General features: G+C 64.8%; 1 protein-coding gene across 9 annotated transcripts in view; it reads right to left on the reverse strand.

Annotated features, from left to right (window-relative positions):
- Positions 1-6,009: 6,009 nt before the first annotated feature.
- Positions 6,010-26,430, reverse strand: part of CAMK2B (calcium/calmodulin dependent protein kinase II beta) — a 147,207-nt gene continuing 126,786 nt past the window's right edge. For all 9 annotated transcript variants that reach the window (XM_037886476.2, XM_037886475.2, XM_037886473.2 and 6 more), the window contains 5 exons: positions 22,383-22,431; positions 8,388-8,463; positions 8,049-8,143; positions 7,195-7,429; positions 6,010-6,621 (listed from right to left, as the gene is read on the reverse strand). In XM_037886476.2, coding sequence (XP_037742404.1) covers positions 7,197-7,429; positions 8,049-8,143; positions 8,388-8,463; positions 22,383-22,431 — 453 coding nt within the window. In that variant the 3' untranslated portion in view covers positions 6,010-6,621; positions 7,195-7,196. The remainder of the gene's footprint in view (positions 6,622-7,194; positions 7,430-8,048; positions 8,144-8,387; positions 8,464-22,382; positions 22,432-26,430) is intronic.

Genomic DNA, 26,430 nt, shown 5'->3' on the forward strand with positions numbered 1-26,430 from the left:
CCTGCCACCCCCTTCCCACCTGCGCCCTGCCACCCCCTGCCCAGCCACCCCTTCCCACCTGCGCCCAGCCACCCCCTTCCCTGCCACCCCCTTCCCACCTGCGCCCTGCCACCCTCTTCCCTGCCACCCCCTTCCCACCCGCGCCCTGCCACCCCCTGCCCTGCCACCCCCTTCCCACCCGCGCCCTGCCACCCCCTGCCCTGCCACCCCCTTCCCACCTGCGCCCTGCCACCCTCTTCCCTGCCACCCCCTTCCCACCTGCGCCCTGCCACCCTCTTCCCTGCCACCCCCTTCCCACCTGCGCCCTGCCACCCTCTTCCCTGCCACCCCCTTCCCACCTGCGCCCTGCCACCCCCTTCCCTGCCACCCCCTGCCACCAGCGCCCTGCCACCCTCTTCCCTGCCACCCCCTTCCCACCTGCACCCTGCCACCCCCTGTCCTGCCACCCCCTTCCCACCTGCGCCCTGCCACCCTCTTCCCTGTCACCCCCTTCCCACCTGCGCCCTGCCACCCCCTGCCCTGCCACCCCCTTCCCACCTGCGCCCTGCCACCCCCTGCCCTGCCACCCCCTTCCCACCTGCGCCCTGCCACCCCCTGCCCTGTCACCCCCTTCCCACCTGCGCCCTGCCACCCGCTGCCCTGCCACCCCCTTCCCACCTGCGCCCTGCCACCCCCTGCCCTGCCACCCCCTTCCCACCTGCGCCCTGCCACCCCCTTCCCTGCCACCCCCTTCCCACCTGCGCCCTGCCACCCCCTTCCCATCTGCGCCCAGCCACCCCCTTCCCTGCCACCCCCTTCCCACCTGCGCCCTGCCACCCCCTGCCCTGCCACCCCCTTCCCACCTGCGCCCTGCCACCCTCTTCCCTGCCACCCCCTTCCCACCTGCGCCCTGCCACCCCCTTCCCTGCCACCCCCTTCCCACCTGCGCCCTGCCACCCGCTGCCCTGCCACCCCCTTCCCACCTGCGCCCTGCCACCCCCTGCCCTGCCACCCCCTTCCCACCTGCGCCCTGCCACCCCCTGCCCTGCCACCCCCTTCCCACCTGCGCCCAGCCACCCCTTCCCTGCCACCCCCTTCCCACCCGCGCCCTGCCACCCCCTTCCCTGCCACCCCCTTCCCACCTGCGCCCTGCCACCCCCTGCCCTGCCACCCCCTGCCACCAGCTCAGCTGCCAGCAGCTGCTGTTGTCATGGCCGCCTGGCCCGGGTGCTGTCCCGGCAGCGTTTAGCACTGGGCCTCTCCTGGCTGTCAGCTCCCCCGGTGTGCACCCCCCACCCACCCCGGGCTCGAGGTGGCACCTGGACTGGGGGGGAGGGGGGAGCAGGCCGCCTGCTGAGAGCCCCACACCTGGGTCTGACCCTAGGGGACGGGCACAGGCTGGCAGCGGGTGCCCGGCGCTACAGCCCAGCAGTGACGGGCTGCCGAGCGGAGGGCGACACGAGGGTCCCAGGAACCGGGTCTCAAGTCGAGGATTTTTTTATTATTTCTTTTTTTTTTTGCAAAACTTGGGCCAGGCCCAAGCTCTGTTTGTCATGCACCATGGTACCGTAATGCTCCTGATAATGGGCAGCACGGCCTTCTGGGCCATGCTGGAGAGCCCCTCCTAGAACTACCAGAATACACCTAATAATGGAGCATACATAACGCCCTGGGCCCTGCCAGGGGCTCCTAGGCATTGCCGTAATGCACCTAATAACAGTGCCTAGGAACCATGATACGATAATACACCTAATAATGGACCGTATCTGGTACCATGATACCATAATACACCTAATAATGGCCCATATATAACACCATGGGGTCCTTGGCCATGCCAGAGGGGGCCCCCCTTCCCATCCTACCACTACAGTAATACACCTAATAATGGACCACGCATAATACTATAGGGTCCTGGGCCATGCCAGGGGCTCCTAGTCACTACCATAATACACTTTATAATGCACAGCACATAACACCATGGGGTTTTGGGTCATGCCATGGGCTCTTAGGCACTACCGTAATACACTTAATAATGGACCGCGTATAACACAATGGGGTCCTGGGCCATACCAGAGGGGCCCCTCTCCCCTTCCTACAACTACCGTAATACACCTAATAATGGAGCATGCATAACAACATGGGGTCCTGGGCCACACCAGGGGCTCCTAGGCATAACCGTAATACACCTAATAATGAACAGCACCTGGCACCATGCAGTCCTGGGCCATGCCGGGGTCCCTAGGCAGTACCATAAAACACCTAATGTACCGCGCACAACGCCATGGGGGGGCTGGTTCATGTCCCCGACTCTATGCCCGTTCCATGGAGGAGCTGAGGCAGCTCCCTGCTTTAGCGCCGGCACGCAGACCCCTGCTGTGTCAGCCAAGCTGGCGGCAGGCTCACCCACCCACCATCCTCCACAGCCTGAAAACCCAACCTTGTGGGGACGGCTTTCCAGGCTGCTGCACCACCGTGGCGTCAGCCGGCCCTGCAGCCGGGCCCCAGGCAGGTGAAGGCTCAGATGCTGGCAGGGCTCACTGCTCCGTGGCTCCCACCTTCCTCCATCGGCCTCCCACCAGGCGGCTGGCCCTTCCTGCGACCCGGCTGGGGAGAGGAGAAGGTGGTGAGCCTCCACGGCCTCCAGCACTCGCGCCCGGACGTCCAGCTGACAGCTCCGCTCTAGCCCAGCGGAGTCATGGGCTCCATGCAGCTTCTCTGCTCTGTGCCGTGCAGGCCGGCCGACTGGCGGAGAAGACTGGCCCCGTCTGCCCGTCCCAGGAGAAGGGAAGGTGCCGTGTGCCGAGCCCCTCACCGGCAATAGGCCCCGGCCGGGGCAGGTGCACAACAGGGCCGGGAGCCCGTGGAGAGTCTCCGAGCAGCTGGTGCCGCCTGTCACGACCGCTCAGCACCGGCGACCAAGAGCCTGGGGAGTTTCGACTCGCCTTTGTCCTTCGCCGCTAGGACCCTGGAGCCCGGCTGACGACCATTGGCAGTGTGGGGAAGGGACGTACGGAGTGGCCCGGGGGGGTTGGTGTGAAACTCAGCGATTCCTCTAGGGCCGAGTCTGGGGGAAAGGAATTCTCTTCGGGGCGGTGGGCGGGTCAGCCAGGTGCAGCCCCAGGTCGCTCACCCCACCAGCCGCTGGGATGGCATCGAGCGGGGCGACTGTCCTGGAAAGATGGTGGCCCGGTACGTGCTGCTCGTCGAAGGCACAGGGCCCATCGTGGGGCAGTTTCCCCACTGGTGGGAAGGGTCGAACCGGCCCCTTCACGATCGACCTGTGGTCGGGTTGCCCAGAAGGTGGGTTCTCGCCCGGCGGCCCTGAGCCTCGCGGGTTCAACCAGCTGCAGATGCTGCGTGGGGCGGACAGACGTGCCTCGCCCAGCCAAGGGGCGGTCTTGGTGCTCGGAGATGCTCTCCTTAAACCCCGGCTGCTGGGCAGTCCGTGGGGAGCGACCGCCCGAGGCAAGGAGACGCCAGGTCCTGGTAACCACACCGAGACGAACAACTGTGCTCACACCGAGACGCGACAAACAGCACGGAGATCGCCGCAGGCCCAGAGCGCGCGGCCCCGGGACGGGAATGGCCCCCCCACCATACCCTCGGCTCGGCGCACGAGAGCCACTGTGCCGGCCCCTCGCGACGGGCCCTGCTCGCACGCAATCGCCCAGCGTGGGCACAGGGCGCGCCCACGGCTGGCACCACGCAGCACCCAGCCCGCGAAGAGGAAAGGGCGGTTGTGGCCGCGGGCTGGGGGGGGGGGGGGGAGAGAAGTTGGGGGGGGGTTAGTTGGGGATGTGGTGCAGTTAATTTCTCTAGCTGTAGCTCAGCCCCCAGAGCCCCCTCCCAATAGCAAAGGGAGGCCGAGCGTTACCGCTCCTGGTCAGCACGGGCCCTCCCGGCCAGCCCCACACCCGCCCCCCATTACCACAGCGCCCGTCCCATCCCCCATGCTCTGCCCCCCGATATAAACGATAACGCCCGGATTGGCTTGCCACCATACGCAGACCACCCCCTGCACCCCATCCCCGTGGGTCATGCGCCATCCTGTACTCGACTCCCATGAGGCCCATGCCCCATCCCCACAGAGCACACTGCACCCCCTGTGCCCTATCCCCACAGGGCACGTGCCCCCACGCCCATCCTGTGCCTGATTCTCCCACCTGCTTCTTGCCTGGGCACTTTCATGCCAAGTGGGCTTTGCCCCTTCCCCGGGCAGTTCTCCTCCGCACTCTGCACGTCATGGCCAGTCACCTGGACCCACAGTGCCCCTCATTTCCACCGGGCAGTGCTGGCACCATGGGTCTGGAGCGACGTGTCCCCCGTTTGCTCCTCTAGGACTTCCTGCTGCCCTGTGAGCAAACTATCCAATTCCCTTGGTCCTGACTGCCCATCACATCCCCCACCTGCCCCGTGCCCCCCACTGCCCCCTGCCCCACCCCAACTGCCCCCGTCCTTCCCCTACTGCTCCGCCCACCACTGCCCCACCACCAGTCGCACCCCCTACTGCCCCGGCCCCTGCCTCACCCTGACCTACACCTGCCCCACCTGCTCACCGCATTGGACCACCGCCGGCCTCCTGCCCCACACTTACTGTCCCCACCTACCCCCAGTGCCACCCCCAAAACCCTGCCACCTCCAGAAGCCCCGCCCACCTGCCTGTGACCCATCTCTGTGCCCAAACACTCTGCCCCCTGCTCATGCCATGGGAGACGGGGATCCCTGAGCCATCCCATGTGCGCCAAGCTGCCCAGGGAGTCAGGAGGCACAGGCTCCGTCCCTGCCTCCCACACCAAACCTGGGCTTGCCTCGCGGGCGCCACGTGGCTCCGAGGACCCCACTGAGCGAGCCCTGCCAGGGCACACGCCCAGCCCCATCCCACAGAGCCAGCGGCCCAGCTGGGAGCAAGGCTGCAGGGCTCCAGGAACGAGCCCCCTGCCCAAGACCTCGGTGGTGCCAGGGTCTTCCCCAACCCATTCCCCAAAGGCCACTTTAACTGGGACCTCTGGAGCGCGCCCCACGCGGGTCCGTCGCCTGGCACTCACACGGCCCACGGGCACAGCCGGCCATGGCAGAAAACGGGACAAGGCCGGGCTCAGCGACACGCTGAGGGGCTGTAAGCCCAGCTGGCTCTACAGAGCAGAGGTCGGGCGCTGACGAGGGGGGGAGCCCACCATTGGCCCCTTGTGCCCGTTCAACACCCCAGCCCCAGCCTGTCCCCTTTCCCCCGACCTGTGACTCAGCCCGGACTGTCCAGCCAACCCCTCTCTGGGAGAGGGGCCAATCGAACATCCCGGGGGCAGCAGTGGCAAAGGGCTGAGCTGGGATGGGGGGCACCAGCTCACTGGACATGGACAGGGTGAGGAGGAGGAGGGGACCCAGATGCAGCAGGCACATGGAAGGGCAGCTCGGCCCCTCGCTTTTGAGGGAGTCCAGCCCCAGAGCCCAGGCCTTCGAGCTGGAGACAGGACCAGAGAAACCCCCGTTCGGTTTCCTCTCCCCTGCGGGGAATCTGACGGAGTGCTGGCCAGAGGTGGGCTTAGCTGGAGACCACGGCTCCCCTGGGACTGGGTTGCTGGGACGCTGGAGATCCCCTGCGGCCGCTGGGGGAGCAGGATTGGCCCTGCCGCACTCAGCGCTCCACCTAGGGCCTCCCCGCCCTGCCCGTCCCTCTGGAGATTCAGCGTCCAGCAACAGCCGAGAGAGAGGCCTTGGCGTGTCACCCCCGTGCCAGGCCTCCAAGCTCCGCCACTCCCCACCACCTCGGGACCGGCCCTGAGCAAATCCCGGCATAGCCACGTCACCAGCAGGCGAGGGGGTCGGGGGAGTGGGTTCATCTCACAAGATCTGGGCCTTGGCAAGAATTTGGCATATCTCCACTTCGCGACACCCCCTTCTCCACCCCCGGGTCGGCGGTGTATAGGGAAAGCCAGCCGTCGGCTAGCGGGGGGCCGGGGTGGGCATCCAGGCCCAGCAAAGCCACGGCTCCAGCGACCAAACCCACCAAAGAAGAAACGAACGAGGCGTCCGAAGAATAGTAATATCATCGTCATCGTCATCAGAACAATCCACAAGCACAGCTAGAAGGGGAAGATCCGGGGATGCCCGAGCGCTCGGGAGCAGAGTCCGCTGTCGAGGAACGGTTCGAAAAACAGGTCACAGATGTCCAAGCGCAAACACGACCACGGGACACGACCACGGGGAAGGTCCATGCTTCGACAGAGAATGCAAGTCGTCTCGGCGGAGCGCCGCTCAGTGCGGGGGCGGGCAGCGCGGGGGGCGGGCGGCGCGGGGCTTTGGAAGGAAGGTTTGTATCAGAGTTTTGGAACATTTTCATCGCAACACCTGTTCACCTGGCTGGACGGACACGGGGGGGGCTGGGGAGAGGGGGCGGCTGGGTCTGGAGAGGTCACGGCCGGGCTTGGGCTCGGGGCGGGGTTGATTGGTTGGTTTTTTTTGTTGCTGTTGATTTTTTTGTTGGTTTTGTTGGGTTTTTTTCTGCAAACACAGGCACTGGAAAGGGGCGGGGGGAGGGGGGGACACGTGCATGCGGGCGCGTGCTTGGCACCGCTGCTCCCGGCTAGCGGCTCAGCTCAAATCACCGTCTCCTTCGGGATGAAACCAAAACAGCCAGCGGTAGCTCTGCAAGACACAAACACACACATGCCGTGGGCCGTGCCTGCCCCGCAGAGCCCGCGCCGGGACGGCCCCCGGGGCAGACGAGGCGGGAGGTCACAGGAGTTTTGCCAGCTGCGTCTACACCAGGGTTTGGCTGGCACAGCAGGAGGGGAGTTTTGTCACTCTCCAAGCCAGCAGAGTTTCCTAGTGTAGACCGGGCCTGTGACTGGCTTCTCCTGCTGGGGGCTTCCACCAGAACCAGACCTGCTGACCCACCCCGTCGAGGGTCCCTCCTCGTGGGCACAGCCCCAAAGCAGGGCTGGGTCAGCAGGGGCTGGTTCTGGGCTCACTTTCCCCAGAGCAGCACCATTGGTGGCCGGAGGGGAGGGGGCAATGTTATACAGTGGGTTAGGTTGCCGGGGGGGTGCAGGGGTGTTTCTGTTCTGGTCCCACCGTCTCCAGAGCAGCACGGCGGAGAGGGGAGGCCGGGTTGGGTCAGGGAGGTTCTGGGTCTGGTCTCATCGTCCCTGGAGCGGCACCGGTGGGGGTGAGGGTGGTCCACCCGGCGGGCGGGGGTCGCTCGGGCCCTGGCCTCACCTTCACTGCAGCGGTGCCACGGGCGCCCCCGAGCAGTGGAAGTGGACGTTCTGCCACTTGCCGTCGCGGCGGTGCCAGACGCGGGTCTCCTCGGACTGGCTGGTGCGGGGGCGGCCCTGCCCGTCGATGTACTGCGTCAGGCGGATGTAGGCGATGCAGGCGGCGTCCTCCCCGATCACGTGCACGTGGGGGTTCAGGATGGTTGTGTGGATGGGCTTGTTGTTTTTCGATAACACTGGGGAGGCAGAGAGCCGCTGTGAGCCGGGGGGCGGCCTGCACCCCCGGGCCAGGGGGACGAGCCCAAGGGACCAGCGGTGAGCCCGGGGAACGCGATTACAGCCTGGGCAGGTCGTGGGGGGTCCTGGGGTGGGGGCAGGTCATGGGGGGGCCCTGGGGTGGGGGCAGCTCTTGGAGGATCATGGGGAGGGGGCAGGTCTTGGGGGCACGGCTGTGGTGAGGCCCACTGAGTCGGAGCCAGGAGGCGTCTTGCTCTGAGCATCAAATCAAGGGCCAGGGCCCAGCCAGAAGGACCCTGGGTGCTGAGCTGGGTTGGGCTGACAGGACCCCTGGGCGCCAAGCCAGGCCGGCCAGCAGGACCTCCGTGCGCCAAGCGGGGCCAGGGGGCAGGTCCCCCCAAGTCCTGTGCCGTGCTGGCCGATACGACCACTGGGCACCGTGCTGGGCCGGCTGCCAGCAACCCCGGGCACTGAGCCAAGCCCGGCCAGCAGGCCCCCGAACCCTGCGCTGGGCTGGCCAAGGTGAGCCTGGAGGCCGAGCTGGGCCGGCCGGCGGCACCCCTGGGTGCAGGCTCCGGGGGGCCCAGCCCGGCCCTGGCAGCGGGCACGCTCACTCACGGTTTTCGAAGTAGAATCGGTGGAAGTCCATCCCCTCGACCAGGTTGCCCAGGGCTTCGGGTTCGAATGACGTCAGGCCTGGGTCGCAGATCTTCCTAGAAGGGAAGAGCTGGGGGGTGAGCCACCGGGCCGGGCGCCTGGCCGCGCCCCAGCCCCACCCAGAGAGAACCCGCTGCCCCTCCGCCGGGACCCCCCATCTCCCCACCCGGCGGGCAGGGCCCCTGCCTCCTCCCCCGCCTGGGCTTGGCTCTCAGCATGGCCCGGGGGGGTAGAGGGGGCCCTTGCCCAGGCCGCCCGCAGAGCCCCCCACCCAGCCCCGCTCGGCCCCCGGAGACTCACGCGTAAGCCTCGAAGTCCCCGTTGTTCACGGCCTCGATCAGCTGCTCGGTGATCTTGATGATTTCCTGCTTGCGGGCTGCAGGGCGGAGAACGGGGGGGTGTCAGCAGGGGGCGGGCACCGGGGGGAGCCCATGGCCCCCTGGGCCAGACTGGCCATTACCCATGGGTGGGCTGGCTCATCGCGACCCACCGTCTGCTGGTCCAGGGCAGAGCCCGGCACACGGGCTCACGCCCTTCTGCCCTGGCCGAGGCGCTGTGTGTGTGGGTGTGTGTCTGGGGGGCGCATACGGGGGACGCCCGTCTGGCCCTGCCTGGTGGGCGCCCCCAGGGCTTCTGCCTCCAGGGCCCACAACCGGGCACTGCCCACCAGAGCAGCATGCCCTGAAAAACCAGTCAGCTCGAGCCCCTTCTTCACACCCTCCCGGCCCAGCCCCATAACCCTCCCGCGCCCCATGCCCACCAGCTCCCCTGTGCCCCATATCCAGCCCAGGTCCAGAAACCTCCCACGCCCCATTCCCAGCCCAAGGCCACAAGCCTGCTGCACCCTATGCCCACCACAGCCCTCCCATGCCCCATGCCCACCCCTCTGGTGCCCCTTGCCCAGCCAAGCCCCATAGCTCTGCAGCCCATGCCCAAACCCCACCCCCCGTGCTCCATGCCTGCCCCCATTGCTGTGAAGCAGGCCTGGGGGGAGGAAGGGGGCCTGGGAGAAGCCCATGACCCATTTAGCTCAGCGCCCATTATCAGCTCCCTGCGGCGCTCGGAAACTTCTGGCCTGCCCCGCGGCATCCATTTCCTGCCCCTGGGCCCCGCTGGGATCCCCCCTCCTTCCCCACGGGCCTGGCAGCCAGCCAGCCCTGCCCCTTGTGCCCTCCTGTGCTGGGGCAGAGCGGAGCTGAGCCTCTCCAGGGGGCAGGGGTTGGGGTCAGGGCGTCCCGCCCCGCTCCCAGTCACAGCGGGGCGAGGGAGGGGAGATGCAGGCCCTGAGACCCTTCAATCCAGTGCAGTGGGGGGTTCTAGTCTAACCCCCCCTCTAGCCGGTGCCCCCGGCCTCAAAGCTCCTAGGGGCCTGGAGCCTGCCCTAGAGGGGCTCTTCTTGCCAGGCACCCCGGTTCCCCTTTCTCTCGCTGTCTGGCCATGGTCCCTGCTCGCCCACAGAGCAGCCCCTGCAAGGAGTGGTGCGTGGGGACACCCCCTCCCTGCCTAGCACAGCTGGGGGAATACACGGGAGGCACACCAGGCATCAATGCCAGCGGGGTGAGCGCTCACTCGGTGCCAAGGCAGAGCGTGTCCCACCTGCCGCGGGCAAGGGCGAGGGGCCAGCTGGCCTGCACGAGGAGTTACACAGTCATGGCGCGTCTCGTCCGGGCTCCTGGCTGCATCAGTGGCCGGCCCCAGATGGTTCAGCAGAAGCCAACAGTGGCAGATGGGGGCTAATCCATCGCCCTCCATCCCTGCCCGAGACTGGTTTTAGCCCTGAAGCACGAGCTTCGCTATCCCTTCTCAAATTCGCTGCCATTAACTGCGCTGACTCTGGAGGTTCTTGTTAGCCACACAACCGTCTCATCCTTTTTGACTCTTGTTCTTGGCCTCAACTGCTTCCAGTGGCAGGGAGTTCCACCGGCTAACAGTGTGACAAAGCAGCTCCCTTTATCGGTTTTGAATTTCAGTGTCCCTGAATGTCGCCTTGTTCTTGTGTTTGGAGATGGGAGAACAGACGCTTCCCCTGCTCTAGCTTGGCCATTGTTTCATATGCTTTTAGCCGGTCCCCTCTTATTTGTCGCCTCACGAAGGGAAACGAGCCCAGTCCTTTAAATCGCTCGTTACAGGAGTGTTATTCCAGGCCCTTGTTCGTTCCCATTGTGCACTGAGATGAGGGGCCTGGTCCTGCCCACCAGAGCCAGATGGGGCTCCCCCACTGATTTCTAGAATGGCTTGATAGTATTTTTCGGAAGTGTCTAAGAAAGCCCCTCTAAGCCACAAGGCCCGGTGGAGCCAGGGTGCGTGTGAATAGCATTTTGGGGCTGCACGTCTCTGGGCGCGTCTGCGTGGGGAACTGACGGCTCGGTTATTAGTTACTAGTCTTGTTATTGTAGCCACAGTCCAGGTACCCAGCTCAGGCTGACAATACTGCTGTGGTTAGACCAGGACAGCTCCCCGCACGGACACACTGACCCCAGGGCTGGACAGCTGCATCTAGAGCTATACCCTCAGGCCAGCCGATCTCTGTGGACAGGCAGGCCCAGGGGGCGTGGGAACGCTGCGGCCCCTCTGGGCGCCGTGTGCCAGGCTTCTCCTGGCTCCCTTGGCCGGTGGAATGGGGAAGCTGGCTCCATTGGAGAGGGATAGGGTGAGCGAGGCCTGGCCCAGACCCACAGGAACATCCAGGAGGGACTTACCCTCTCCCCCTGGGCCAGAGGGACCTTCCCAGGGGCAAGCCCATCCCCGCTCCTCTGCCCAACACACTCCCACCCCCCCGCAGAGCCTGCACCCATCCTTCTTGCCTGGGGCCCTCCATGCGACTGCCCCACTGCTGAAATCCCCAGCCCCTCCTCACTCCCTGCCTATGGGGCTTCCCCCACAGGCCCCCTGCCCTCCGCTGCTCACTTCCTCACCCGGACCCAGGTGCTACCCTACGTGCTCTCCAGGCTGTCCCCCAGATCCGCTGGCTCGCCATCCCTGCCCCTGCTCTGGCACCGGCCCCCCCGGTCCCCTCCACAGCGTGGGCGCAGGAGCCTTCTCCCCTGCAGCCTCCCTGCCTCACTGCCCTCATTCCCAATGGCATTGGTAACCTTTGCTCCTCCCGCACCCAGCCCACGCACTACAGCCCCCTCCCGCTCAGCACCACGCGGCGCATGCCGTGTCCGGGCCCAGCTGGATGCCAGGATCCCGGCCCAGGGCCTTGACACTTCCGAGGAAGAGGAGATGTGAGGGGCCCTTGGGGCTGAGCCCTTGTGGTGTAACCCCAGCTCCTCTCTCAGATTCACACCACGCAGACGGGAGCAGAACTAGGCCCCCTGAACGGCGCCAGGCTGTGGCTGTATTAGGACATCAGCCCTGCCCTGCGGGAGGGACCTCGTGCCCTGGGCCCTGGGTTGAACAGCCCATACCCTCTTGGGATCAGCCAGCCAGCGCCAGGCCTCGCTGCCCAGAAACCACCCAGCATGCCCTCCTGGGGCGAGTGCCACAACCCCTACTGAGCCTTGCTCCCCTGCCCCAGGTCTGCCCCCCACCCCTGAGTTAATTCAAATCCCTGCCCCTCCACATCAGCTCCGGCTAATCGTCCTTGGCACCCAGCAGAGCCTTCAGGGGAAGGGAACGCTCTGTCCCCACCCCAGCCCGCTCCAGAGACTCCCCAAATCCTTCCCCGGCCCCAGCCAAACCAGCCCTTACCTGGGAGCCTGCCGGCCATGCCTGCTCCTCCCTGCTCAGCTCCCCACCCCTGGCTCAGCGCTAGCAGCCGGGCACGGCAGCTCCCATTCCCCGTGTCTGCCCCTGTCATCCAGCCCTGTAAACGATCCGCGCCGGGACTCCCGGCGCCCGGGACACCCGCCTTTCCGGCGGCTGGGCAGGAGCCCGGAGCCCAGCACTCCGGGGAAACAAGCGTGAACCGTCAGCACCTGAACTGAGCAAAACTCTCCTCCCGCCAGCATGTCCCAACACAGCTCTGCCGACGCCCCTCAGTCCTGACCCGCAGCCCCCCCCGCTACCCCAGCCCTGGGCTCCCCACACAGCTCTGCCGACGCCCCTCAGCCCTGACCCGCAGCCCCCCCGCTACCCCAGCCCTGGGCTCCCCACACAGCTCTGCCGACACCCCTCAGTCCTGACCCGCAGCCCCCTGCTAGCCCAGCCCTGGGCTCCCCACACAGCTCTGCCAACACCCCTCAGTCCTGACCCGCAGCCCCCCTGCCAGCCCCGCCCTGGGCTCCCCATACAGCTCTGCCGACACCCCCCAGTCCTGACCCGCAGCCCCCCTGCCAGCCCAGCCCTGGGCTCCCCACACAGCTCTGCCGACGCCCCTCAGTCCTGACCCGCAGCCCCCCTGCTACCCCAGCCCTGGGCTCCCCACACAGCTCTGCCAACACCCCTCAGTCCTGACCCGCAGCCCCCCCGCTAGCCCAGCCCTGGGCTCCCCACACAGCTCTGCCAACACCCCTCAGTCCTGACCCGCAGCCCCCCTGCCAGCCCAGCCCCGGGCTCCCCACACAGCTCTGCCGACGCCCCTCAGTCCTGACCCGCAGCCCCCCTGCCAGCCCAGCCCCGGGCTCCCCACACAGCTCTGCCGACGCCCCTCAGTCCTGACCCGCAGCCCCCCCGCTACCCCAGCCCTGGGCTCCCCACACAGCTCTGCCGACACCCCTCAGTCCTGACCCGCAGCCCCCCCCGCTACCCCAGCCCTGGGCTCCCCACACAGCTCTGCCGACGCCCCTCAGTCCTGACCCGCAGCCCCCCCGCTACCCCAGCCCTGGGCTCCCCACACAGCTCTGCCGACACCCCTCAGTCCTGACCCGCAGCCCCCCTGCCAGCCCAGCCCTGGGCTCCCCACACAGCTCTGCCAACACCCCTCAGTCCTGACCCGCAGCCCCCCCGCTAGCCCGGCCCCGGGCTCCCCACACAGCTCTGCCAACACCCCTCAGTCCTGACCCACAGCCCCCCCGCTACCCCAGCCCTGGGCTCCCCACACAGCTCTGCCGACGCCCCTCAGTCCTGACCCGCAGCCCCCCTGCCAGCCCAGCCCTGGGCTCCCCACACAGCTTTGCCGACGCCCCTCAGTCCTGACCCGCAGCCCCCTGCTAGCCCAGCCCCGGGCTCCCCACACAGCTCTGCCAACACCCCTCAGTCCTGACCCGCAGCCCCCCCGCTACCCCGGCCCCGGGCTCCCCACACAGCTCTGCCAACACCCCTCAGTCCTGACCCGCAGCCCCCCCGCTACCCCAGCCCTGGGCTCCCCACACAGCTCTGCCGACGCCCCTCAGTCCTGACCCGCAGCCCCCCCGCTACCCCAGCCCTGGGTTTCCCACACAGCTCTGCCAACGCCCCCCAGTCCTGACCCGCAGCCCCCCTGCCAGCCCAGCCCCAGGCTCCCCACACAGCTCTGCCAACACCCCTCAGTCCTGACCCGCAGCCCCCCTGCCAGCCCAGCCCTGGGCTCCCCACACAGCTCTGCCGACGCCCCCCAGTCCTGACCCGAAGCCCCCCCGCTAGCCCAGCCCTGGGCTCCCCACACAGCTCTGCCAACACCCCTCAGTCCTGACCCGCAGCCCCCCTGCCAGCCCAGCCCTGGGCTCCCCACACAGCTCTGCCGACGCCCCCCAGTCCTGACCCGCAGCCCCCCTGCCAGCCCAGCCCTGGGCTCCCCACACAGCTCTGCCGACGCCCCACAGTCCTGACCCGAAGCCCCCCCGCTAGCCCAGCCCTGGGCTCCCCACACAGCTCTGCCGACACCCCTCAGTCCTGACCCGCAGCCCCCCGCTACCCCAGCCCTGGGCTCCCCACACAGCTCTGCCGACGCCCCTCAGTCCTGACCCGCAGCCCCCCCGCTACCCCAGCCCTGGGCTCCCCACACAGCTCTGCCGACGCCCCTCAGTCCTGACCCGCAGCCCCCCTGCCAGCCCAGCCCTGGGCTCCCCACACAGCTCTGCCAACACCCCTCAGTCCTGACCCGCAGCCCCCTGCTAGCCCAGCCCCGGGCTCCCCACACAGCTCTGCCAACACCCCTCAGTCCTGACCCGCAGCCCCCCCGCTACCCCGGCCCCGGGCTCCCCACACAGCTCTGCCAACACCCCTCAGTCCTGACCCGCAGCCCCCCCGCTACCCCAGCCCTGGGCTCCCCACACAGCTCTGCCGACGCCCCTCAGTCCTGACCCGCAGCCCCCCCGCTACCCCAGCCCTGGGTTCCCCACACAGCTCTGCCAACGCCCCCCAGTCCTGACCCGCAGCCCCCCTGCCAGCCCAGCCCCAGGCTCCCCACACAGCTCTGCCAACACCCCTCAGTCCTGACCCGCAGCCCCCCTGCCAGCCCAGCCCTGGGCTCCCCACACAGCTCTGCCGACGCCCCCCAGTCCTGACCCGAAGCCCCCCCGCTAGCCCAGCCCTGGGCTCCCCACACAGCTCTGCCGACGCCCCACAGTCCTGACCCGAAGCCCCCCCGCTAGCCCAGCCCTGGGCTCCCCACACAGCTCTGCCGACACCCCTCAGTCCTGACCCGCAGCCCCCCGCTACCCCAGCCCTGGGCTCCCCACACAGCTCTGCCGACGCCCCCCAGTCCTGACCCGCAGCCCCCCTGCCAGCCCAGCCCTGGGCTCCCCACACAGCTCTGCCAACACCCCTCAGTCCTGACCCGCAGCCCCCTGCTAGCCCAGCCCTGGGCTCCCCACACAGCTCTGCCGACGCCCCTCAGCCCTGACCCGCAGCCCCCCTGCCAGCCCAGCCCTGGGCTCCCCACACAGCTCTGCCGACGCCCCTCAGTCCTGACCCGCAGCCCCCTGCTAGCCCAGCCCTGGGCTCCCCACACAGCTCTGCCGACGCCCCTCAGCCCTGACCCGCAGCCCCCCTGCCAGCCCAGCCCTGGGCTCCCCACACAGCTCTGCCAACACCCCTCAGTCCTGACCCGCAGCCCCCTGCTAGCCCAGCCCTGGGCTCCCCACACAGCTCTGCCAACACCCCTCAGTCCTGACCCGCAGCCCCCCCGCTACCCCAGCCCTGGGCTCCCCACACAGCTCTGCCAACACCCCTCAGTCCTGACCCGCAGCCCCCCAGCTAGCCCAGCCCCGGGCTCCCCACACAGCTCTGCCGACGCCCCTCAGTCCTGACCCGCAGCCGCCCCGCTACCCCAGCCCTGGGCTCCCCACACAGCTCTGCCGACGCCCCTCAGTCCTGACCCGCAGCCCCCCTGCCAGCCCAGCCCTGGGCTCCCCACACAGCTCTGCCGACGCCCCTCAGTCCTGACCCGCAGCCCCCCTGCTACCCCAGCCCTGGGCTCCCCACACAGCTCTGCCAACACCCCTCAGTCCTGACCCGCAGCCCCCCCGCTACCCCAGCCTGGGCTCCCCACACAGCTCTGCCGACGCCCCTCAGTCCTGACCCGCAGCCCCCCCGCTACCCCAGCCCTGGGCTCCCCACACAGCTCTGCCGACGCCCCTCAGTCCTGACCCGCAGCCCCCCCGCTACCCCAGCCCGGGGCTCCCCACACAGCTCTGCCGACCCCCCTCAGTCCTGACCCGCAGCCCCCCCGCGACCCCAGCCCTGGGCTCCCCACACAGCTCTGCCGACGCCCCTCAGTCCTGACCCGCAGCCCCCCCGCTACCCCAGCCCTGGGCTCCCCACACAGCTCTGCCAACACCCCTCAGTCCTGACCCGCAGCCCCCCCGCTACCCCAGCCCTGGGCTCCCCACACAGCTCTGCCGACGCCCCTCAGTCCTGACCCGCAGCCCCCCCGCTACCCCAGCCCGGGGCTCCCCACACAGCTCTGCCGACGCCCCTCAGTCCTGACCCGCAGCCCCCCCGCTACCCCAGCCCTGGGCTCCCCACACAGCTCTGCCGACGCCCCTCAGTCCTGACCCGCAGCCCCCCCGCTACCCCAGCCCTGGGCTCCCCACACAGCTCTGCCAACACCCCTCAGTCCTGACCCGCAGCCCCCCCGCTACCCCAGCCCTGGGCTCCCCACACAGCTCTGCCGACGCCCCTCAGTCCTGACCCGCAGCCCCCCCGCTACCCCAGCCCTGGGCTCCCCACACAGCTCTGCCGACGCCCCTCAGTCCTGACCCGCAGCCCTCTCTGGTACCCCTGCTCCACCCCCCGATTCTGCCAGTGGCCCTCCATGCTGCCGTGCCAGCCCACTGGTTCCCACCTGGGCATTGCGGACGGGTTTGGGCTCCGTGCCAGGAGAGGACACACTGAGACCCAGCCCCGGGGCAGCTGCCAGGGCAGATTTCAGGGCGGATCCAAGCTGGGTGACTGAGGTCGAGCCGCAGCCCCCCCTCCCCAAGCCCCACTACTTACACTGGGGAGGCAGAGGGTTCGTGACAGCTGGAGATGGGCAGGGCTGGCTGACGGCAGTGTCCGGGGGCCCGGAGCCCCTCCTCACCGTGTTCAAAAGGTCAGAGAACCTGGCGGCTGGCCCGGGAAGGCCGAGAGATGGGTGAGAAGATGCATGGAATGGAAAAGAGACACGGGGAGGAGCCCAGGGAAAGGCGGGATTCACCTGGCCTGGGACGCATGCCCTTCCCGCCAGACCCAGTCACGGCAGCACCGAGGCCGGGCGGAGCCCCTCGGGCACGGGTCTCTCCCCAGCACCTTCCGGCTGAGCAGAGGAGCCGAAAAGGGGAGAGCGCCGGTTGTTTTTACATTCAAAAATCCAGCTCTCCGGAGCGCAGACCACGCAGGGTTGTGATCGAGGTGCCAGGGAGGGGTTCGGGAAGGGGAGGGCTGGTGAAAGCCCCCCGCTTTTGTTTATGGCCCTAGTAATCCACTGGGGACTGCATGTTCCTGGCTCCCCTCGGTGCCCGACCTGCAGGGATGAGTTTGTTCCAGCCCCAGCTGGAGAGTTTTAGCTCAAGCTCATGTTTTAGCTGGACACAAATGGCCCCTCTTTGGTGGGAGATGTGGCCCCGAGACCCCCCCCCCGCCCCAAAGACAGCACCACCGAGTCAGGGACGAGCCTGCTTCTAAAGGCAAAAACCAGCAGAAGCCTTGATACCTGCCCTGCCGGCCCTTGGCACCATGCTGGAAAGGAGTAAGGGGCACCAGCCCTGACCCCCCCATCCCCGTGGTGGGGTGGCTTACGGGGAGCGGAGCGGCCCACACCGGCTTTGCTCCAACGGTGTGCAGGGCTCATGGCGCAGCATTGCCAGGCGGGTACTGTGGTCGCTGTGGCAGTCAGCTCTGCAGCGGGCGTGGGGTGGGCACACCCTGTTGCCGTTTAGCCCAGCGAAGGGAGGCCAGCTCCTGGCCCGGGCACCATTTGGCAGCGGTGAAATGGGGGTGGCGGATGCCCATATTGGGACCTAACCGGCCCCACCTTGGTGAGGGGCTGCGGTGGGCAGAACCGCACCAGAAGGGGCCTGGTTCCTTTCAAGCTGAAGGAGACAGAGCATGTCTAGAGGCCTTTGCTTTGGCCTGGAAGAGGGACAGTGATTCGGTCCCACTGGAAAACCCTGGGGCCCGTTGCTTGCCCAATCCCAGCAGGCACGCCTGACTAGAACCGGGGCTGTCAGCTGCCACTCGGACCAGGGGGAATTGCCCAGGCTCAGAGCGGTGGCAAAGCTCGGGGCAACGTCCCCGGCTGGCTGCCCTGGGATGGCAGGCTCAAGGCTCAGGGCAGGGGAGTCCCCACAAGTCGTGTCCAGCTCGGCCTCCACGCACAGAGCACAGAACAAATGCCCGGCACTCAGACCAGGAGCCCTGAAAGAAGCTAGCGAAGGGGCAGATGAGCCGTAGTCCCCACCGCATGCAGCTGGGAGGCACCCGACGGGCGACTTCACCCGGTCATGGCGACCACAGAAACAAGCACAGCGCTTCCAGTGCCGAGCCGCAGGCCCCCGAGCCCTGCTACTTACGCTGGGGACCAAGCTGGTTAGCCACGGCTGGAGACGGGCAGGGCTGGCTTACGGTAGGCTGCGGCCCCTCAGCCTCCAGGGGCCCAGAGCCCTTCCTCACCATGCTTAAAATATCAGAGAACTTGGTGGCTGGGATGGGACAGACGAGAGAAGGATGAGGAGACAGGTGGAATGGAAGCGTGACGGAGAGGAGGAGTGCGGGGAAGAGCCCGGAGCTGCGGGGAGGCCAGGGGGCTTTTCGAGTTGGCTGGTCCAGCCGCACTGGTTCCGATAGCCAGCGTGCCCTGCGCTCTGCCTATGACCCTGGGGAATGGGACTGGTCTGTGGTTTAGTGTCAGGGCTCCCTAGGGAGCTGAGAGCCAAGAACGCCTGGCTTCAAATCCCAGCCCTGCAATGGACTCGCTGCGTGAGTTGGGCTGGGTGCACGGCGGTACCTTGCCATTCTGGGGATTGTAATGATTAGCCCGCCCCCTCTTTTGCTCTGTGTCTGTACAGCGCCTAGTGCAGTGGGGTCCTGGGGCACGTGGACGTGTCGGTAATACAAATAATACAGTGACCTCTTGTGCACAACGAGTCTGGAGGCTGGTACTGGGACGATCAATAGAAGGGAGCGATCCTGGCAAATCCAGCTTATAACGCTGCTGTTTGGAGGGGCGCAAGGCAGCATGGGGCTAAGCCAGCAAACAAGTTCCCAATGAAGCGGGGAGAGAAATGCTCAGCTCTGCTCCCCTGGGCTTTAGGGAAGAGTTCAGGCAGCATCCCAGGGAAAATGCCGACTGACTTCAGACAAGTACTGCAGGAACGGGCCGAGGGTAGAGATGAAAGGGAAGAGGTCATGCTGGGGAGGGGGCAGCATGGCAGGGGCTTTAGAGCGAGTCTCGCAATGTTTGCTCTCTCTTGAAGCCCCAGCTCCTGGGGGCAGGTGATTACCAATAAAGGCTCAGCTTACCCGCAACCGGCACCACCTGCCTCGCGGTGGTGGTTGCGGAGAAAAGCTTGGCAAGTAACCTAAAGGCACAGAAACCAGGCGGCAACGAAATGGAACCCAACCTTCATTGGGTCTTTTTTTTTTAAATCTCAGTCAGGTCTGACGAGGCCGCGTTCCGGATTCTGAGGGCCTGGCTCGTCCTGTTTGATTGTCTCAGGCCGGCAGCCCTGCAACGTGAGCGTCTCCGGGAGCCGGGCCTTCCAGGAAAACTGCACCCATTGCAAGACTCGCTCTCAAAGCACGAGAGGCGGCAGATCCGTCTCTCTAGCTTGGCTCCTGGACACCGGGATCTGCTGCCCATTCCCCAGGGAACAATCACCTGCAGGGCTGATTGTTCTGCCACAGAGGCCCCAGTCACACCCGCTACTTACGCTGGGGAGGCGGAGGGTTTGTGACAGCTGGAGATGGGCAGGGCTGGCTGGTGGCAGGTTGCAGCCCTTCAGCATCCGGGGGCCCGGAGCCCCTCCTCACCGTGAATAAAATGTCAGAGAACCTGGCAGCTGGGACAGGACAGACAAAAGAATGGAGAGAAGGATGAGAAAACAAATGGAATGGAAAAGCAGCAGACAGGAGGAAAGCAGGGGAGGAGCAGGTGTGGGAGGAGCCGGTGTGGGAGGAGGGTCTGTATTGATTTCCAAGAGCAGGGCTTCCCCGGTGCTGTCAGGGACAGGGAGCAAGGCTATGGACTCCGTGGCGTTAATTTCCCTCTAAGGACCCCTCAGTATTAATACCAAAACCAACCTGCCGTGGCAAAGCCCCTCGGTGCCACAAGGGGCTAGCCCAGCTCGTCGCCTTGCGGCAGGAGAAGGCTGGATTCGTCCTCCAGAACCCACCCTGCATCCCAGTCTGGGCGAGGGGTGGGGGGCAGGCGACGGGCGGAAAGGAAAGGCTCCCGGGGCACTTCACTGCATCGAGATGAACGCCTAACACGCTAAATGCAGACCGCGCCCCCGTGCTGCCCAGCTGAGCGGGCACAAAGGGGCCACAGGCAGGCATCCCCTGGTGCAGGCAGCCCCTCTGCCCAGACACAGGGCTCTGTGCCAGCTGCCGGCAGAGTGGAGACCGGAAGGGACGTGGCAGGAGCAGAGAGCAGTGCAACAATTTTGCACCCTTTGCAAAGGCCCAGAGGCTGGGGTGCGATTTAGGGCAGCCCTCGCGTGCTCCGGGGTGGGGTGGAGGGGATGTATCTGCCCCCGCAGCCGCTGAACAGGGCAGAGTGGCTGGGGTTACTCCCTGCCCTCTAGGTGCCCTGTCCTCGGCATGGCTAGCCATTATAATCCCCTCCCTAACCTGGATCCCGGGCGAGTCCTGCCCTGCGTCCACCCACATGACAGCCAGCCCCAGCATGGCTCTCCTGCCAGAGCCGATATCCCACTTCCCGGCTGCGTCCCTGTCGGGCACTGACTGTGGGCTCCTGGGCCTGCCTGATGCCCCACACGAGATGGCAAAGCCCCACGAGTTCCCCCCAGGGCCCAGGCAGGGTGGGATGGGAGACTGGGATGGAAGAGTGGCTGGACGGGCTGTGTGGGAGCCAGCCCTGCACCCCCAGGACGAGCAGTCCAGGTGACTTAAACAGGGCAAGAGGAGATGGGCTGTACCAGGGCTCTTGGCTGGGGAGTGGGGGAGAGCGAGCGGATACAGCAGGAGAGGGAGAGATCCCAGGGAAAGGAGGAACGCTGGGTTTCACACTGCGGGCTGCGGAGAGATGACCGTGGAGCCCTGAGGGGGCATGAATACAGAGAGAGAGACTGAGGCCCCAGGCTGGGAGTCAGGACTCCTGGGTTCTACGCCCGGCTCTGCCCCTGACTCCCTAGGTGCTCCGTGGCATCGCCCGCTCTCTGACATGGGGCTGGTGACCCAGAGTCTGCCAGAGGCTGCGGGGAATGCTGGCCGGGATCCCGCAGCCCAGGTACCAAGGGCGCAGGAGCCGCGGAACGGCAGAGAAAATCGGTTTGAAAACCAAGCTCCAAAGCCCTGCAGGAAAAGGGGACGTCGACCTGGATCCCTGGGGGAGTCCCAGCTCGGGCCAGCCCAGCGCCGGCCGGGAACAGGAGAGGAGCCCAACGGCAGCCACACCGGCATGCAGCAAGCTCCAGCCCAGGGCATGCAGAGGGGCTCCGGCCCAGCCAGGGCACACAAATAGCGCACCCCGTCCCAGACCCCCTGGCACACGCAGAGCGAGCCCCCTCCCAGAACGCCCCACCCCCGGCACACGCAGAGCGAGCCCCGTCCCAAAACCCCTCACCCCCGGCACACGCAGACCGAACCCCGTCCCAGAACCACTGGTACACACAGACCGAGCCCCGTCCCAGACTCACTCCCCCACCCCGGCACACGCAGAGCGAGCCCCGTCCCAGACTCCCCACAGGTTCCACATTCCCAGCTTCTGGCAAACAGAGGCTAGGGACACCATCCCTGCCCATCCTGGCTAATAGCATTCATGGACCTATCCTCCATGAACTTATCGAGTTCTTTTTTGAACCCTGTTGTAGTCTTGGCCTTCATAATATCCTTTGGCAAGGAGTTCCACAGGTTGACTGTGGAGAAGAAATACTTCCTTTTGTGTGTTTTAAACCTGCTGCCTATTAATTTCCTTTGGTGACCCTAGTTCTTGTGTTATGAGAAGGAGTAAATAACACTTCCCTATCTACTTTCTCCACACCAGGCATGATTTTATAGACCTCAAGCATATCCCCCCTTAGCCATCTCTTTTCCAAGCTGACAGGTCCCAGTCTTATTAATCGCTCTTCATATGGAAGCTGTTCCATCCCCCTCATCATTTTTGTTTTCCTTTTCTGAACCTTTTCCAATTCCAATATATCTTTTTTGAGATGGGGCGACCACATCTGCACGCAGTATTCCAGATGTGGGCGTACCATGGATTTATAGAGAGGCAATATGATATTTTCTGTCCTATTTTCTATCCCTTTCTTAATGATTCCCAGCATTCTGTTCGTTATTTTGACGGCCACTGCACATCGAGTGGATGTTATCAGAGAACTCTCCGCAAGGACTCCAAGATCTCGTTCTTGAGCGGTAACAGCTAATTTAGACCCCATCGTTTGACAGGTATCGTTGGGACTCACCCATGGAATTCAGCTCCTGGTCCTCTCCACTGACTCCTGCAGTGGAGGAGGACTCCGGCAGTGGAGGACTCCCGCAGTGCCCCAAACTGGGTGAACCCCCCCAAACTGCCCCTAGATCCCACAGGATTGAAGTGTCTCTGGTTCAGTGTCCCCTCTCCTGTCTCAGCCCCCTCGTCTTCCCCAGCCCCCCCGCTTGGCCCCCATTCTGCCCCCTCGCTCCCAGCCGACCCCACAACTGCCCTTCTCCTGGCTGATCACTCAAGGCTGCTAACGCAGAGACGCCAGCTGGCGGGCACTGCCTGCCACACCTTGCTGCCCGGCCAGCCCTGGGGGGCACCTGGCTGGCTGCTGGCGGGGCTGTTACCTTTCGTGTCCTCGTCCTCTATGGTGGTGTTGGTGCTGTCGGACGATTCCTGCGAAGACAGGCGGGAGAGGGAGAGAGACCAGAGAGAGCGTTAGGCAGGGCTGGGCCAGGGTCCCCCAGTGTCCGGGCCAGAGCCACGGCCCCAGCTCAACCCACGAGCCTTGTCCTGCGTCTGCCCCACATGTGGCCCCTCTGGGAGCGGTCTATTAGGGCCTCGCTCCTGCCCACTCTTGAGCCGGGAGTGATGCTCAGCAGCGCTGTGACGTGGCAACCCCCTTCAGTACCCCCCTGTCACGGCGCCCCCGGGCGAGGCTCTGGGACTGCTCCCCAGGAAGCCAGGCAGGACTCTGGGGCAGTCGCCTTTCTGGGAGCAACCTGTCTGCAGGGGACACAGCTCCCCCGGCTCCACCTTCCTGGGTCTGACCCCTGAGCCTTCAGCATCCTCTGCCCCTCCCTGCGCTTCCCACAGCGAGTCCGCCCAGGTGGGGTCCTGGAGAAGTCAGAGGGTCCTGCCCCCCAACTCCGCAGTCAGACGGGACTCTCAGCCAGCCAGGAGAACAGAAGGTTTATTAGACGACAGGAACATGGTCTAAAACAGAGCTTGTAGGTGCAGAGAACAGGACCCCTCAGCCGGGTCCATTTGGGGGGGGGGCAGTGAGCCAGACAACCCCGTCTGCCCTTCACTCCATGTCCCAGCCAGCCCTAAACTGAAACTCCCTCCAGCCCCTCCTCCTCTGGGCTTTGTCCCTGTCCCAGGCCAGGAGGTCACCTGATTCTTTTGTTCTCCAACCCTTCAGCTCTCACCTTGCAGGGGGAAAGGGCCAGGCCATCAGTTGCCAGGAAACAGGGTGTCGGCCATCCTCTGTGTCCAGACTCCTGCACACACCTGCCCTCTAGGGCTCTGCAACCATCATACACCCTTATCCCACCACCTAGATACTTACGAACTGCATAGGGGAAACTGAGGCACCCCCACACTATTCAGAGGAAACATTAAGAACAGTCCCGCTTTGTCACATCTCTCCCCCTTCGAGACCGAACTGAGCGGGGTCACTTTAGCCAGTGACCTGGGGAAGTTCAAAGCCACCAACGTTCTCCTGGATGCTCCAGCATCTCTCCTGTTCCTTGGTGGGAGTTACACCAGTCCCTTCCAGTTTCACGCCCTCCCTTAGGTCGGGGGTGGTCGATAGCACTCGCAGGCCGCATGTGGGAAGGTTTATGCGGCCCATGCCCTTTTGCCACCCCAAAACCCCCGGGGGTCAAACTGGGATCGGGTCTTCTCCCAGCGCTCTAGTCTGGAGGGCTGCAATTCGGGCTCTCTTGGTTAAGAGCCCCCATCTTGATCTGGGCCACATACTGTTCACTTACAGAACTAGCATGGAGACATTTCTCTCTCAACAACCTTGTCTCCCCAACAAGCTGGCCAAACACAGCCACTTGGTTACAGGACTGTTCAACTTTCTTAACAGCTTTCACTCCATCTGAGACCTTCTCAAAGCTATCCACACTGGATCCTTCAACAGGAAAGTCAGTGGATCCATTCACAACAGAAAATTTCTGGCTGTTAGGAACTGAAACTTTCTTGATTAAATCACTTTCACACCCTTCAGCTGCACTAAACTGCTTGCAAAGACTCCATGAGGATTCCTTTCCCTAGAGCTTTTCTATGCAACAATTCACCCCTCACAGAAATTCTGCCTTTACCCTCTTCACCTAGGGCTTGCTCTAGAGGAACACTTTCCTGAGCAACAACAGACTCTTTCTGGGTCTCCCTTACATCCAGAATTACCTCTGGCCCATCCGGCGGATTCCTACACAATCCCCTTTCAGGCACACTTACAGACTTCCTAGATCCGATGAAGTGAGCTGTAGCTCACGAAAGCTTATGCTCAAATAAATTGGTTAGTCTCTAAGGTGCCACAAGTCCTCCTTTTCTTTTTGCAAATACAGACTAACACGGCTGTTATTCTGAAACTTCCTAGATAAAAGGTTAGAAGCATTCTCCTTCCCTTTGCCACACACAAGTTCAGGAATCTTTTCCTTCTTGCTACAGGTTTCCACACCCTCAGTAGGTAACACAATCACATCACCTTCACACAGGGCCATTCTCCCGAGCAGACACAAACTTAGGACCCTTCCCTTCCTGGGCTTTAGCTGAATCCAGAACCAACAACTGCACGACCCTCAACCGTCACAGGCTGAAAGGCCCCTTCTGTCTGCTCCACAGACAAAGAAGAGCTGGACACACTTTCTCCTTTCCCACACACACAGCTTGGGATCTCATTCCCCTGGTCCCAGCACACAGGGCTGGTCACAGACAACTGCTTGGAGACCAGGGTAGCTCCCTCCATAGGCAAGTCAATACCCCTGACAGACACAGGCACGTTTCCTTCACTGTCCCAATTCTTCACCCAGCTAACAGGTAAGGTCCAGGGACACTCATCTTCCACTCTCCTCGCCTTCCCACCCTGCTGACTAGACACAGCATCAGCTCACAAGGCTGCCTAGGCTCATCCAGACTTTCCTTACCAAGCACCTTGCCACTCCCAACAGATCCCCTGCCCGGCCTGTGTCTCCCCCCACTCAGCTGGGGTCTCAGCTCCCACTGTGCTCAGCACTGCCCTTGCTGTCCCAGTGGGGGCAGGCAGCGAGCTCCCTGCTTTCCTCACTGCATCAGAGCCAGCCTGAGCCCCCTCTCTGGTGTGCAAGGGGGCGGGGAGCATCTCTCTGTCCTACCCAGCCCCAGGGGTCTGGTTACAGGCAGGCAGGTAGCCTGAGCCTAGCCGCTCCTCCCCCCTGCCAGCCAGGTCATCTGCATTTTCACTGACCATTTCCCTCTCCACCGATTGGTTCCCTGGATTCAAATTCAAACCCTTGGCAGTTACCGGAGCAGGGCCTGGATCCTGTCCCAAAGAGACACAGTCACCCCACAACAGGGTCTCGCAGCTGGTATCTTGGAGAACCCCAACAACCAGCCAGCCCCACCCCTCCTGGGTCTGCACAGGGATCTGGGCCATACGCAGGGCGAGGGGCTTCATCCCTGGGACCCTTACCCAGCTCACCCAGCCCCTCAGCATCTGAGGCTGCACCACCCAGGGCCTGACAACAGTTCTCTCTGTCCCAGGATCTCGCCACCCCAGGAATGTCTCCCCATTGACCGTCACCTTCCAATCCCACTGGGGGTCCGAGGGGCCTGGCCCCAGGAAACTCCACACAGACATATAGGTTGGGGTCGGGAGTGGGAGCCTGTCCACCTCCCCATCCATCTGGCTGACGGAGTCTACGGCCTTGGGACCCAGCAAGGGAGCTAGACACCGGGGCTTTTCCGCAGGCTCCCCCTGGTTCAAATCGCCAGCCTGCTCAAAGGCAGTGAGGTGGGCATCCATATCCCCCCCGCCCCCTTAACCAGGGGCAGCAATTTAGTCTCGAGGTTCCCTGCGGAACTGGCCCCCCGGGGTCTATCCCCACTCACCCCGGGGAGGTTCCCCAGGCCTCTCCACTCCCCCACCGCCAGTTCATGCTGCTGCTGCTTCTGCAGCTCCTTCTCGGGCTCTCGCTGTCTCTCACAGTCCTCTTGCTCTCTCGGACTCAGCTCCAATCCCGTCCGTCTCCGATCCCCGGATGGGGAACCCGATCGTGAAGACCCTCGTCTGGTCGGGGACTGGAGTCTTGGGGATGCCTGGCTACCGCTCCAGCTGTTCCCAGATCCTGCTATAGCCCCATTTGGGTCAGAAATCTGTTCCTTAGAGCGATCATCCTCCTCCAGCTGCACGATGAACTGTGCTTTGGTGAACTTTCCAATGTGTAACCCTCTCTTTTTGCACAGAGTTACAATGTTCTTCTTCAGGAGACGGTGACAGGCCATCACTCCGCTCTTCCCAAGTTGTTGTGGACTCACAGGCTTGTGTGCTCTCAGCTCCCCATGGTTTCCAGGGAGAACCCCTAGTGTGCCAGCCCTTCTCAAGGTCACCACCTCTTGCCAGGGTCGAGCTGCAGACTCCTCCGCCCCTGGGACCGCTCGCTGCAATCCCCAGGGAGACCCTGTTAC

The sequence above is a fragment of the Chelonia mydas genome, chromosome 26, assembly GCF_015237465.2.
Source record: "Chelonia mydas isolate rCheMyd1 chromosome 26, rCheMyd1.pri.v2, whole genome shotgun sequence".
Classification (NCBI taxonomy): domain Eukaryota; kingdom Metazoa; phylum Chordata; order Testudines; family Cheloniidae; genus Chelonia; species Chelonia mydas.